The sequence below is a fragment of the Seriola lalandi genome, unplaced genomic scaffold (genome assembly GCF_002814215.2).
Source record: "Seriola lalandi dorsalis isolate HSWRI2012SDOR001 ecotype SW California unplaced genomic scaffold, Sedor1 jcf7180002053359, whole genome shotgun sequence".
Classification (NCBI taxonomy): domain Eukaryota; kingdom Metazoa; phylum Chordata; class Actinopteri; order Carangiformes; family Carangidae; genus Seriola; species Seriola lalandi.
The window spans coordinates 53,381-68,154 of record NW_019523912.1 but is presented as its reverse complement, the minus strand read 5'-3'; the positions used below and the strand labels follow the sequence as shown (position 1 = coordinate 68,154).

The 14,774-nt window shown below is 37.7% G+C and overlaps 1 protein-coding gene across 1 annotated transcript in view; it reads right to left on the bottom strand.

Annotated features, from left to right (window-relative positions):
* Positions 1–2,193: 2,193 nt before the first annotated feature.
* LOC111651070 (receptor-type tyrosine-protein phosphatase zeta-like) overlaps positions 2,194–14,774 on the bottom strand; it is a 36,043-nt gene continuing 23,462 nt past the window's right edge. Inside the window, exons 13-19 of the mRNA XM_087172557.1 lie at positions 10,042–10,180; positions 6,071–6,159; positions 5,486–5,571; positions 3,765–3,785; positions 2,915–3,011; positions 2,647–2,729; positions 2,194–2,226 (exon numbers count right to left, since the gene is read on the bottom strand). Coding sequence (XP_087028683.1) covers positions 2,194–2,226; positions 2,647–2,729; positions 2,915–3,011; positions 3,765–3,785; positions 5,486–5,571; positions 6,071–6,159; positions 10,042–10,180 — 548 coding nt within the window. The remainder of the gene's footprint in view (positions 2,227–2,646; positions 2,730–2,914; positions 3,012–3,764; positions 3,786–5,485; positions 5,572–6,070; positions 6,160–10,041; positions 10,181–14,774) is intronic.

The window sequence follows — 14,774 nt, the reverse complement described above, 5'->3', positions numbered from 1 at the left end:
AGGCATAAAAACATCATAGTATAGTAAGGCATAAAAATGTCACAGTATAGTAAGGCATAAAAATGTTGAAAAACGTCATAGTATAGTAAGGCATAAAAATGCTGAAAAACGTCATAGTATAGTAAGACATAAAAACGTCATAGTATAGTAAGGCAAAAAAAATGTCAAAAAAACGTCACAGTATAGTAAGGCATAAAAATGTCGAAAAACTTCAAAGTATAGTAAGGCATAAAAACGTCATAGTATAATAAGGCAAAAAAACGTAATAGTATAGTAAAGCATAAAAATGTTGAAAAACGTCAAGACATAAAAACGTCATAGTATAGCAAGGCAAAAAAATGTCAAAAAACGTCACAGTATAGTAAGGTATAAAAATGTTGAAAAACGTCATAGTATAGTAAGGCATAAAAATGTCACAGTATAGTAAGGCATAAAAACGTCAAAAAATGTCATAGTATAGTAAGGCATAAAAACATCAAAAAATGTCATATTATAGTTAGGCATAAAAATGTTGAAAAACGTCATAGTATAGTAAGGCATAAAAACGTCACAGTATAGTAAGGCATAAAAACGTCACAGTATAGTAAGGCATAAAAACGTCATAGTATAGTAAGCCATAAAAATGTTTAAAAACGTCATAGTATAGTAAGGCATAAAAATGTATAAGAATAGTAAGGCATAAAAACATCATAGTATAGTAAGGCATAAAAATGTCATAGTATAGTAAGGCCAAAAAAATTTCAAAAAAACGTCATAGTATAGTAAGCCATAAAAATGTTGAAAAACATCATAATATAGTAAGGCATAAAAATGTCACAGTATAGTAAGGCATAAAAATGTTGAAAAACGTCATAGTATAGTAAGGTATAAAAATTACAAAAAACGTCGTAGTATAGTATGGCATAAAAATGTCATAGTAAGGCATAAAAATGCTGAAAAACGTCATAGTATAGTAAGCCATAAAAATGTTGAAAAACATCATAATATAGTAAGGCATAAAAACGTCATAGTATAATAGGGCAAAAAAACGTAATAGTATAGTAAGGCATAAAAATGTTGAAAAACGTCATCGTATAGTAAGACATAAAAACGTCATAGTATAGTAAGGCAAAAAAAATGTCAAAAAAACGTCACAGTATAGTAAGGCATAAAAATGTCAAAAAACTTCATAGTATAGTAAGGCATAAAAATTTTGAAAAATGTCACAGTATAGTAAGGCATAAGAACATCACAGTATATTAAGGCATAAAAATGTCAAAAAACATCATATTATAGTGAGGCATAAAAACGCCAAAAAATGTAAAAGTATAACAAGGCATAAAAATGTCGTATTATAGTAAGGCATAAAAACGTCAAAAAATGTCATAGTATAGTAAGGTATAAAAACGTCTTAGTATAGTATGGCATAAAAATGTATAAGTATAGTAAGGCATAAAAATAACAAAAAAACGTCATGGTATAGTAAGGTATATAAATGTTGAAAAACATCATCACATAGTAAGGCATAAAAACGTCATAGTATAATGAGGCATAAAAACGTCATAATATAGTAAGGCATAAAAACGTCAATGTATAGTAAGGCACTGTTCAAGCTCCATAAATGAATGGATTCTCAATTCCCTCCCTCCCTGTCCATCAAACTTCACATGTAGCAGTGACAGAGCCAGATGTTTTCCTCAGTTGGTGGAGACTAAACCAGAGCTACGAGAGTGAGTGAACATTGGACTCATGTGGACACAAACAACACACCAATGAAGAAGCCTGCTGTTTGCTAGCATATTAGCCACTTCATATTATGTAATGCAGCTTTATACTTACTTTACTTTACTCAGTTGCTAAATTTGAGAGTTTGATTAAGTTTTAAAACTGTAAAGATTAAATTAAATTTGTTCTTAAGATGACTTTTTACGACTACATGTGAATTCACAATCTGACAACTGTTTTATTTCATGACAATTTCAGGAGTGAATTAGGAGGTTACGGGGCAGAAAAGACTGGGAGTCTGCTGTGAAGGCTCTCACATTTGAAAAATAAAAATAAAACTCATCAAGGATAATAAAATTTTTAACTCAAATGTTAAGAGCAAGCTGAAATGCAGCGAGTTGGTTTAGTTAAGGCCAGCAGAGGAAAGTAGGTGTCACAAGTTCTCAACAGAGCAGCATTCAATGACTCTCTTTAATAGTTTGATAACCTTCACATGACTGACAGCGTGAAGTTGCCTTTATACTGTGAGACAGAGAAAAGTGTGAGCTGGAGAGATCCTCAACGCGCTTTTACCAACTTTATAACCTGTACGTCGGCTCTCCAGAGAGGCCGTGACTGCCGCGGGGTTTTTTTGTGTCGCCACTGCCTTTCACAAAACAACAAGATGCTGGAAATTAGATTTTAATGGTGCGGTGACAGGCATAATGGAGAGCTACACAGGTTCTCGCTAACAACAGCATGCCTCATGAATAGGTTTAGAAATAGGCAGACTTTGGTTTAGGAAGACAGGAGGGAAACCGTGAAGAATAAAAATAAAATAAAAATAAGTTTGGACTGAGTGTTCGATAGATTCAATACTCAGAAATGAGCCTCGGGTTTAAGATGAAGGCCTCAGTTTGTATGAAGATTTGAAATGAAACTTAAAAACAGAAAGTTCCTTACGTCCACGTAGTTTGCATTGATGTAATCTCTCGTCTTCCCGTCTTTATCAGCCTGAGACGAGAGCCGCACCCGGCTGTGGTCATCTGAGGGTTAAAGTAAAAAAACATAGTGATCAGATCCATGTGGATTGTATCTATCTATCTATCTATCTATCTATCTATCTATCTATCTATCTATCTATCTATCTATATATCTGTCTATCTATCTATATATCTGTCTATCTACCTATCTGTCTATCTGTCTGTCTGTCTGTATAAAGTGTACTCACAGGCCAGGATGTTGCTGTATCTGTTCTTAGTCTTGTTGTCAGGATGGTTGGAGCTGTCAGTGGTCATCCCCATGTCCACAGTGCACTCCTGCACCTCCTGAACACACACACACACACACACACACACACACACACACACACACACACACAATTCAATCCTAAACAATATATTGGGAGAGTAGTAGAAATCTCAAAGGCAGAGATTTTAAAACCTCCACAAATTTCATCAAAAGTATCTAAAATGTTATAAATCTGACTGCAGAACGCTTGTAATGTTATTTTCCAATTTTCGAGTAAATAATTTTATCACTGCTTCTTCCACAGACTATTAAGAGAGTAGCTTTTTCCTAGTGGCCAACAACAGTACTGCAACATAAAATTAAAATTCATAGTCACTTTCAGTCTGTGGGAAATTTTAACTGGCCTTTTTAACTATTTACTGATATTCTATAGACAACCCGTTAAAGTGGAAGATTAATCGATAAATATCTGTGAGTTACAGCCCTATAGAAGACTATAAAATAAGGTAAAAAATTAGCTTTGGGACTGAAGAACAGATAAAATAATTTTAAATAAATATTTAAAAATAAATCTGTGGGTCGATGTGATTTCTCATGAGTCTTAAAATTTAAGACTTAATATTCAACAATTTTTAGCTTTAACTTTGAAAAATAAATGTTTTAATGATTCAGGGAAATAATAGCAAAATATTATAATACATCCGTGACTTCTTCCACTACATGCATGTTAACAACAACACGTTGCGTTACAAGACGAGACAGAAGCACAGCTACGTCGTGTACGGCAGCGTCCGTCGATGAATAAAGACGTCAGGAGGAGAGCGTCTTACCTCGTAGCTCTCCTTCAGTATCTAATGATGAGGGTGCGGAAGCAGCAGGCAGCCACGGCGTTTCCGTGACAACACAGTCAACCAAAGAGGTGCAAAAATACAAATTACAAGACAACACACACACACAAAAAAAAAAACAACACACTAAAAAGAACACACAAATTCATCTCACAGTTACAGTTCATGCTACTGCCAACACAAAGGGAAAATCAACCCAAATAAAACAAGATGTAAAAGATTCAATATTCACAGTTGTATGGCGCCCTCCACTTCCTTTCAGGCGGAAATATTGTACTTAAACAACCCTCGTATCTCCAAGATGTCAGCTTTTATAAAAACAGCCTCGTTTCAACTTTTAGACATTATCTAAAGTCTTAAAGAAACAACCTGTAAATGATTTTCTCTCTTTTAATCATTCAGTTCATGTTATTTGCTTCAGTGCGTCACTATGGTATACGTCCCATGCTACTCAGAGAACTACGGTTACACAAGTTACTTCAGTTTCTACTCTTTACTTCAGTTTTTACTTCAACTTTAGGTCTTTTTCCATCGTGCATGCCGTTTTCGTTTTTCATCCTTCCTTTATCTGATTTTAAACCTTAAACAATCAGTTAATTAACCATTTAGTCGGTCGACAGACAATGACTCTGCAATAATTTTGACATTTAATGAATAATTGTTTTAAGTCGTTTTTTAAGCAACAATGTCCAGCGGGATTTCTGAAAAATGTCACCTCACTTTGGTTACCAGAGAATATTTCTATAAAAATTTCAGGAACTGAAGATATTTTTTCAAAGTTTCCATTTTGCCTCATCTTCTTTTCTTCAATGTCGGTGCTTTTACTTTGGTGACAATTTCCCTTTGATCCCGTTACTGCAGTAATTGGAGGAAAACCTCTACTTTTATAATTTTGTCTGTGACGCAGGAGAGCGAGGTCGTGTGAGCCATACACTGTTCTTAAAAAGAAAAGGTCTGTTTCAGAATGTTTTTGGAGGAACCTTTCAATGCACTTTAACAGTGATGGTTCCAGCCACATGGGAAAATGGTAGAAATCTTATATTAAAACACTTTCTTGCAAAGGTGAAAATGTTTTCACCACTTTTAAAATAATAGATATAATCATCATTACGTTAAATTACTTTAGAAATAACATTTCCCAATGACATTGGGAAAGTAATTATGACAAAACAAATGCCAATATATATTTTTGTCACCTCTAGGTCTCCATAGCGTTGTCGTCTTTGTGTTGGTTTTTCCTTTAGTGGCAGTTTGAGAACAAAACAAAATGGAGCTTTGATTCATGAAGTGACTGGAGTCATGAAGTCTTTGAGTTCTGGAGCCTGTTAACTGAAGGTCGACAGATAAAAGACCACTGACTCACTGCTCACATCAATGAATGGAGGCTCCTCACAAAAAGCTGAACCGGGGCCACAACACTCCAACCTCCAACTGATGATCATTATTATCAATATTATTATAATTAATTAAAAACAATCATGTAATGTTGCTGCCCTGCGTCAAGCCAGTAAATGTGACACATCATCACAGGTTTTCAAGCAGCATGCAGACAACCTGATGGCAATCATCAACACACAAACGCACGCACGCACGCACGCACGCACGCACGCACACACACACACACACACACACTACAGTCAGACTGTAAAAGAAACATCAGCCAAAAAAGAAATCTTAAATTTGAAATATTCATGTTTTTATACCTCAAACTCTCGCTGGAAGCCCTGAGTGTCGTGGAGTTCAGCGACATGTTTGACGTAGTCCCGCACTGGAAAAGCCGTCTGCTCATCTACAAGACAGGACATTTTGGACAGTAAGGACATTTTAAAAATATTAGGACACTTCTGTAAAACTAAAGAAAGTTTAGAAAAGTTTTTGTAAAATTTGAATTTTTCCCCTTGAATGAGGAATTTTTTGTGAAATACAGCAATTTTTGAAAATTTTTGGAAAGAGAAATCATTTTTATAAATTGGAGACATTTTAGGGGGAGGGGACAACTTTACAAAATTTAGGAAGTGCAATACATAAAATGAGAACATTTTTGGACAGCATGGACATTTTAGAAAAATTGGGACCCTTCTGTTGTGAACTAAGCAATTTTTGTAAAGTTTTGAAAGACAGTACATTTTTGGAAGGAAAGGGCATTTTTGAAAATTTTAGAAAAGAGAGGGTCTTTTTTTTTTTGTAAGTCTCCCCCTTTCTTTTTAGGGTTTGGACTTGGTTTCAGGGTTTATGTTGCAGGTTTTAAGTTTAGATTAAGGTGGTTTGGGAATGTCAGTGCGTGTTACCAGATGTTAATGCAGCTGTGGACGGGGCAGCGATGACTCTGGGAGATGAGCTGTCGTCGATGTAGAAGTGAGCCGTCTGAAAACACGTCCTGTCGACAAAACACACACATCTGATGAAAAAGATCTTTTATTTAACATCAGGTGTTTCGTTTGGGATTCCGCATTTATTTATTCTCTGGATGTGTTTATGAAATAAATGCACCATTTCCAATGATCTATACTAGAAATATGACAAAAATTTAAGAAAACTATTGTTTATTGTTTAACATACATATAGAAAAACTAACTCTTATCATCAGGGAAAGTTATTAAAGTAAAGGGAAATATATTGTGTAGAAAACACGGCTGAAACATTAAACACAAACGCTGAATAAAAGAGTTTTGTTGGGCAGGAAAACAAAAGAGAGACAACACAGCAGCGATTCTGACAAACTGGAGATGCTTTTGTTTTCGTGTGACTCTGCGTCCCAGATTCTGGAGAACACACGGTAATCTTCCCAAAAACACAGGGGAAAAGATGTTCTGTTAATCCTTGACACGTTTTTAAACGGATGAGATCGCCTCTGATGAACCTGTGTTGTCTCGGCCAGAAATGGGCATCAGGGATTATATACGACACACACACACACACACACACACACACACACAGAAAAAGCTCTGAGATTAAAGATGGATGCTTTGGAGAAACTGCTCTGAGACACACAAACAGTTATTCTCACAGTTCGTTATTCATCAGCTGAGTGTTGGATTTTTGATTTATGTGGTTTCTGCAGTTTCTGACTCCTCGCCTCCTACACAAGTTAAATCCCATTGATTATACTTGTATTTAATTTAACCTTTTGTCAAACTCCACCATTTTTGTGCACAAGGCTGAAAATAACGTACTCAAAATAAAAAGGTTCCTGTTCTTCAACCGTTCCGCTCACAGTCATGACCCTGGTCTCCTCTGAAAGGAAACACTTTAAATTTAAAGTCAGACTGAGTAAGAGAGACACAGAACCAAAAGTTACAGAGGCACAAACATGGTAGAAATGTATTTTCTTGTATTTTGGCTCGTTCATTTTAGCATAAAAAAGCTGAAAATAAAGCATGAACTATAGTGAGAGAAACACTTTGGAGCCTGAACCAGTTCTTTGTCAACGGCTGCTGCAGTGAATCTTAAAATGCTTTACTCAGACTTAAAAACTCTGCTCTCATTCAAGATGGGAGTTTATATGAATTTCAATGTTAGTTTAAGCAAAACATGATAATCCTGAATGTCTTAATAAACTTCTGTTCATTTATCTGCGAAGCTGAGCATGAGACCAAAATGGAGCCCTGAGAGTTGAAGACCCGTAAGTCCTAACTGTTTAGCTTTTAGCCTCATTAGCCTCATGCTAATGTCGGTTGGTCCAACTCTTTTGGTCCAGACTGTTTGTGTCTCTTCATGGTTTTTTTGTGTGTTTTAGTTGTTTTAGTCCCTTTGTGGTCGTTTTGTGTCTCTGTCGTTGTTTAATGTCTTTCAGAGGCCATTTTGTGTCTCTTTCTGGTTGTTTGTGTGTCTTTGTGGTCGGTTTGAATCTCTTTGTAGTCATGTTACTTGTTCTGTGTGTCTTAACTGAGCTCCATGACTTCCAATCCAGGAATATTAAGAGTCACTTTAAAGCTGCTACATAAATGAAGTTGGATTTGATCAGACGCCTTTTAAAACGGTGCATCTCTCCTCTTGTTGTAAACTTGTACCGTTGACCAGAATCCCCTCAAACTGCTTGACCTAAAATGCACAGCAGCAGTGTCCAAATGAGCACCATGTTGTCACGAGGGTAAGAAAAAGGACACAACGACAGCAGGATTAGTGCAGTTTGGCCTCCTGCCGCTCACTCTACAAGACGCTGACACGATTCCCTCTGTCTGACATAATCAGGCGGATGTCCTTTTCTATCCCCGACCCTCTCTGGACGCTCTCGGCTGGGTGGACGCTCGCAGCGCTGCAGCCAAGGTACATCCTTCACTGAGGATTAATCCCCCTGCTCCTCAGATTATTACCAGCTTAGCACTGCTCAATCTTGGAGATACAACAACAAGGATGGCTGCAAAACAAGAACAATATGTTGAGCCTCCGGCACAGCAGATGAGAAATGTGCAGTCTGTGAAAAACATGACTAAAAGTCTTTACACTGCGTTTGACAGCGTGTCCTTGATCGGACTTCTGAGGTTGGTTATTTCACGGTCTGAGGAGGCAGGAGGGTTTTTTTTTTTTTTTACTACCACACAACGAAAAAATGTTTTCAGCACAAGAAGAAAATAAACTTTTAGGTTTATGCTCTAGAAAAAAAAAAAAGACTTTTAAACTATTCTCAAAGAAACATTTTGCTCTAAATCCAGTATTTCATACATCTCAATAAAAAAAAAGAAAGAAAAACAATAAAAAAAAAACAGCATCTCTCAAGGTAAAACCAGAGGAATCAAAACTGTCAAATGTGGAGCGGCGGCGGCTGAAAGGCTTCATTCAGTCCGCGGGCGGCCGCAGCAACAACACTACACAGGAGGTATTGTCAGTGAGGGGGATGATGGTGGGCAAACACACACACACACACACACACACACACACACACACACACACACACACACACACACACACACACACGAATAAAAACACTCAGGACAATGTAAGAACAAGACTGAGCTCGTGTTCGAGAAGATTAAGATCTCCAGACATATATGACAGTCGTCTGGCCAGTTCACTCCCCCTCCTCATATTAAATGATATGATGGAGCTGCAGGGCTGTGTGTTTTTAAAAAGACTGGATTAGATTATTTACACCTATAAAGACAGAAACCAGTGATAAAAAAACAGGAAGTTCTTCATTTTGTACGATGATATTAAAGTTTTGAGCCTCCACAGGAGGATGGGAAAATGCATACGCTCACATCACATTTACCCGGAACGATATCGCAAGAGGAGAAAACCCAGCTTTAGCCGAACAACATCATTCAACGAAAACACATACTATTGTGTTTTTGTCGACTTAAAAAAATAATTTCTATTTTGCACAAAACTGAAATTGAAACCCGGCCACGAACTCTAGATATAAATATTTTGTTTACAGATAAATCTAAGCTTCTCAGTTCCTTGATTGAGCTGCTGTTTCTCTCTGGTTGATCTGATGTTATTCAGTTTCAAGTTACATCATCAAACAAACCTTAAATTATATTTTTTTAAATTTTTAAAAACTGTTCATTCTCTCTGTGTGTGTACTGTACAGGTCACATCCTGTTTGTCCAGAATCATATAAAATATCAGCCGTTGGTGTGAAGTCTTCACTTTTGACCTTTAACCACTAAAATCTAATCAGGTCCTCCTTGAGTCCAAGTGAACGTTTGTGCAAAATTTGAAGAGTTTTGAAAGGAGTTCCCGAGATACTGTGTTCAGAAATGTTTTGTGAGGTCACGTGACCTTGACCTTTGACCTTTAACCACCGAAATCAGTTTGTTCTCGAGTCCAACTGGACATTTGAGTCGAATTTGAAGAAATTCCCTCAAGGCCTCCCTGAGATATCAAGCTGTCGCCGCTGAGAAGGCGTGAAAATCAGATGTGAAAATGTCCCACCTCCGCCTGCCCCCGAACACCTGACTGAATGTGAGTGTGACCACCAACTGCAAGCGCTGCGAAGAACAAGCATCCCTCATCCATTACCCTTTGGCCCAAACATCATGTGGTGTCACGTTGGGCTTTGTATGAACGAGGCGCCGTATCGCCCGTTATGACGTTATGACCCACGTGCCTCAGTGTTCTCTCTGTGGAGCGCAGACTGCATTGTAACAGGCTGTACCGCAGTTTGAGCCAAACTGATCCCAGACCACCGCCTTCTGAAACCTTTGATATACCTTGCATGGATTATCACTACGCTACCAGTGTGTCGATATAATATATAAACAGGCAACTGTTTGGAATCATTTTCGCCATAATAAGACGCCCGAGTCGTACTGACCTCCAGTAGATGAGGATGCTGACGAGGACGATGAGGCCGACGAAGGTGAGGGTGGAGATGACGGCCAGGGGAACCACGGCCTTCCTCTCTCTTTCCCGGATCGAGCCGACCCTCGACTCGTGGCTGCTGTTACTGGCGTCTGGAGGGGGGGAGGGACCGGCAGAAGACAGGAAGTAAAACTAGTGCAGAGCGAGGGAATTAAAATCAGAGGCATCACTCGTTCTGCTGCACGCCGGAGGTTTATCGTCGACGTGTGTCTCAGAGGCGAAGCTGCTCTGGCTGCAGATTTAATTCATCAAACCTGAGTTGGCGGAGTCAAAGACACATGTGGTACACTGGTGGCTCCCAGCCCTTTTTGTATGATGTAACCCCACAGCCATGTCAGATAAAGTAAAGTACCCTTTCATTCACACCAACCTATGTTCCAAATGTGTTCATTTATGTTTAACATGTTTTCATTTTAAACTGGACGTTATTTAACACTGTTAATTATATAAAAGTGGATATTGCTGCACTGATGTACACATCATACACTTGAACTGATGATGTTTAGGTCGACTTGGTCAAGTGTGGATTTATATTACTTCCACTTGGAGTGGCTGAATCTAGACAATTCAACCATTTATCCTTTACTTTTAGCTTTACTGAATATCTCATGTATTTAATTCATTTTCCCTTTCAGCTACTTCAATATTTATCCAATACTGTTAGCTACCCAATTAAATAAAAAACATAAAGTATCTATCTATCTATCTATCTATCTATCTATCTATCTATCTATCTATCTATCTATCTATCTAATTCAACCACTTATCTATTAGCTATTTACTTCATTTATGTATTACTTAATGTTAGCTAATTATTTCAACCATTTCCTAGTATTTTAGCTAACTGTTCAGAATTAGAGATGACAAATAATAAAAATGTCTGTCTTGTCTAATTGTTAAAATATGTTGAAAATATGAATGTGAATTATTTTCCTGTGCATTACTGAACTCGGCATTGATAGTGTTTGTAGCGTTTCAGTAGCACAACGTCATAATAAGATACTAGTTTCCTTCTCTTCTACCACTTCAGTGTTGGTGATTAAAAGCGTCTTCTATATAACAAATCTAATAATGCCAAAAATAAGAGCTGAGTCTTAATAAACTGGAATTAACCATTAATATAGTTTGGAATATGCAACCTTCATTGGATTGAGAGATGGAAGTCTACAGAAGAATTAGACCAACATCAACAAGTTCTTGAGAAACTGGATTAGAGTTAGTATCACCTCTTACTATGGAGCAGAAAACAAGGAGTTGTTTTTGAGACACCGTCAAACCAGTGCTCCTCAAAAACATAGCGGAGAAACTTCTTATATGATTTCTGACTGAGATCACAATGGGCCTCATTCACCAATATCTAAGTATTTTCTTAAGAAGATAGAAGAGTCTTTTCTAAGTTTTGTGAATTGTGCGCACCTGTGCTCTTAGATTGATGAACTCCAATCTCCTCGTAAATTGAAAGTGTGCCCTAATTAGGATGAGACTGAAGGGTCGTGTGCAGAAGTCACAAAGAGATACCGTAAGGGAAAGTTGAGAAAATACCAAAATGAAAAATCTCAAGACGGAATCAAAACGCAAAAGGAACTTTAGTGGTTCTGGAGTGGAGGTACTGCTGCAGCTTATTTTGCTCAAACATGTCAGCACTCGTATTCGCGTAAGAGCGCTCTTGAGTGAGCGTAGATTCTGTTCTTACCTAAGAAAAAAATCCCAAATAAGAAAACACTGGTGAATGTCAGAATCGTCGTAGTAAGTGTGTTTAAAGAAGAAATTCCTACTTAAGAATGGTTGGTGAATGAGGCCCAATGTCCATAAATTTCATCTGTTCTCTTGATGTGTCCAAATTTAAAGTCGTCCCTGGTGCGAAAAACCTAAATGTACAAGAAGCTAAAGGCCCCTCAGATGACTCAGGTTTATATCTACGACTGAGCTTATTCCTGCCTCCAGAGCAGCTTGGCCTCCTTGAACCCATCTGCAGAACTAAAACTCCAACACTCTCAGATCTCTAATAATACACTTCAGAGAGAAACATGAACCCTGTTAACAGCCCGGCACTGAAACACAATGTACCACCATTCACATTCAGCCGTCTGCTGCACAAACACAAAACTCATCACATTCAAACCACCTGCCAAACCACTTGAAAGAAACACAGAGACGCACAAAGGCTCATAATCAAAAGTCCATCACAGATCAAGCGAGAACATATTCATCAAACTGCAGCAGCACACAAACAAAGCTGAGCTGGAGTCAATCAAGCAGCATAAATGTAACTTTGAATAACAGAAAAAATGAAAACCTGACAGCTGAACCTGACCTCCAGAGCTGCTGCTGCTGAATCCTCCCTTTATCTGTCTGATAACCAGTAAGGAAAACACTAGTGTGGATTAACCTTGACTGGGAGGCTGTTTGTCAGTACTGTAACTCTTCTGCACAAACTGACTCAGTTCAGTAATGAATGGCTGGGTCTGCCCTGTTGACCAGGTCATAAAGAGTCTGTTGTGTGCTTTCTACTCTGTGCACACTCAGAGTAAAACCCATTCATTCAGTCATCCATGCAATATCCAAATGTCTGCCTCTCAAAAACCCCGGACACAAGGGCGATGATAATGGGGCGACGGAAAGAAAAAGCCGGACAGAAGATGGAAAAGGTTATTGGTTTTTGGTAAAGAGACAAACGTGACGAGAATTAAGGACACAAAACTTCTACTCCTCGTGAAAAGATTTTAAGATTAAATGCTGAAGTTGAACTAAATGATGAAGGATGGATTTCTGTTACTGTACATCCGCCTGTCAAAATGTCAGGGGCACCGATATGGAAATACACTGGGAAAGTTACAGTCATATTCTAAAGGACGGTATCTGTGTTTGAACCGGTTTACAATCTGAGGAAATAGATTATATAAGCAACTCTCGTAATTGTCCTTACTGTCTTGGAATAATGTCATTTCTTTCCCATTGTCGTTTTATGATAATACTGTTATTATTTCATCATGTTTGCCATTGTTACTTCTGGGCGTTGTTCACAGATAGAAAAGTAAAGAGTAAGAGTTTTATTGTTTCCGCCCTGACAAAGACCCAGTGACGTTTAATTAATACGCCTGATCACAACTTTGCCTCAAAGGGCTTTACCTTTCATACAACACCTATCTTTAAACCTTTGTTTCAGATAAAGAGTTAACTTAAAGAGACTTGAAACTTTGCTGCAGACAGATAATTCATAACATACGTTTAATTTCAATATGTCAAAGTTGTGTTTGTCTTGTTGCTGCGACAACTTGAAAAACTTTTGCTAAATGTCTTTTCAATGGTGCTTTTGACAAACACAACTTGCCCAAGAGTACGGCATCCGGCATAGAGGGCCAAACAACAAGCCAACACAAACAAAAATAACAAAAAAGAAAAGAAAAACACAATAATAAAAATTTTAAGTATTAATTTTAATTAAATTTAAAAAACTACACAAACAAGAGGGCAGATTGTTGATTTTGATGTATTATCTAACTGCAGCAAGTTTTAACTCTCCGCAAGTTTATTTCCGTATAAATTAACTCAATATAATCAGAGGGAAGGAAGTCGGTGTGCAAACTGATGTGGTGATTTGTTGTTAATGTGGCAAAACCACCCGAATATTCTTCCCCAGTCGATTCCCAGTCTAAAAATCATTATCAATCTAAACCTGTATCCCTTAAAAACATCCACAGGTTCTGTGAAGTATACGTGATTTCTTGTTAATGAGGTACAGCGGGCAAATTCACCTGAATGGTTCTTTAAAAGCCTCACATCTGATCTGTTCTGCCACTAGGTTGATAGCAGAAGCGGGTTTTATTCAGATAAATTAGACACTTTAAAAAAAAAATCTGTAATTAAAGAAATTGCCGAAAGCCTCATGAATTGATCTGTTTACTGAGGATTGTAAGTCATTTAAAGGGCAGTGTAGTCGGACACGGTATAGATGAGGACGGTGTCTGATTCGGCAGCAGCTTTAAAGAGCTCTGCTGCACTCTGCTGGCCACATCAAGTAACATCTGGCCAGAGTAAATCTATGTTTCTCAAATTGTGATTGAGGATTTTGGACATTGTTCTATGTACTTGAACACATCAGAAACATAAATAAAAAACATTTTGCTTTCTTGTAATAAAGAAGCTGCCTTAATTGTGGTGCTGCCTCAGTTTATCACTTCTCGCATTTAAAACCACTGATCACCAGAGCAGATCTCAGGTCTATTCAACTATAAATAACCCCAGGTAAATACTGGGCTTGGATAGAGTTCTTCCCAATTACTTTTCACCTTATAAATGTGATAAATTAAAAGTTAAATGACTCCCCTCACTGGCCGATTTTAGACTTTTACTATTTAGCGATGTCTCTGATTTTCCCTGATGCTGTATATCCTTTTGTTTTGTCCAGCCATGTTTGCTTTTCTTTATATCCTCTGGAAAATATTTTGTTACTTGTTACTGGAGAGTTGCATCTTGTTTGAACCTACGGATTGGTCTAGTTTACGGTTTAGCGACCGACATGGCATCCTGATCATTGTGCCCATACCGGACCTCTCACCAAATGCATGCTGGGATCGGCTCCAGCTCTTCATAAACAGAACAGACGGTCTACAAAATGGATGGATTAATGGTACGTGATTGATCTGCATTATGGGATCCTGTTATTTTCGCTTTCACAGACAAAAA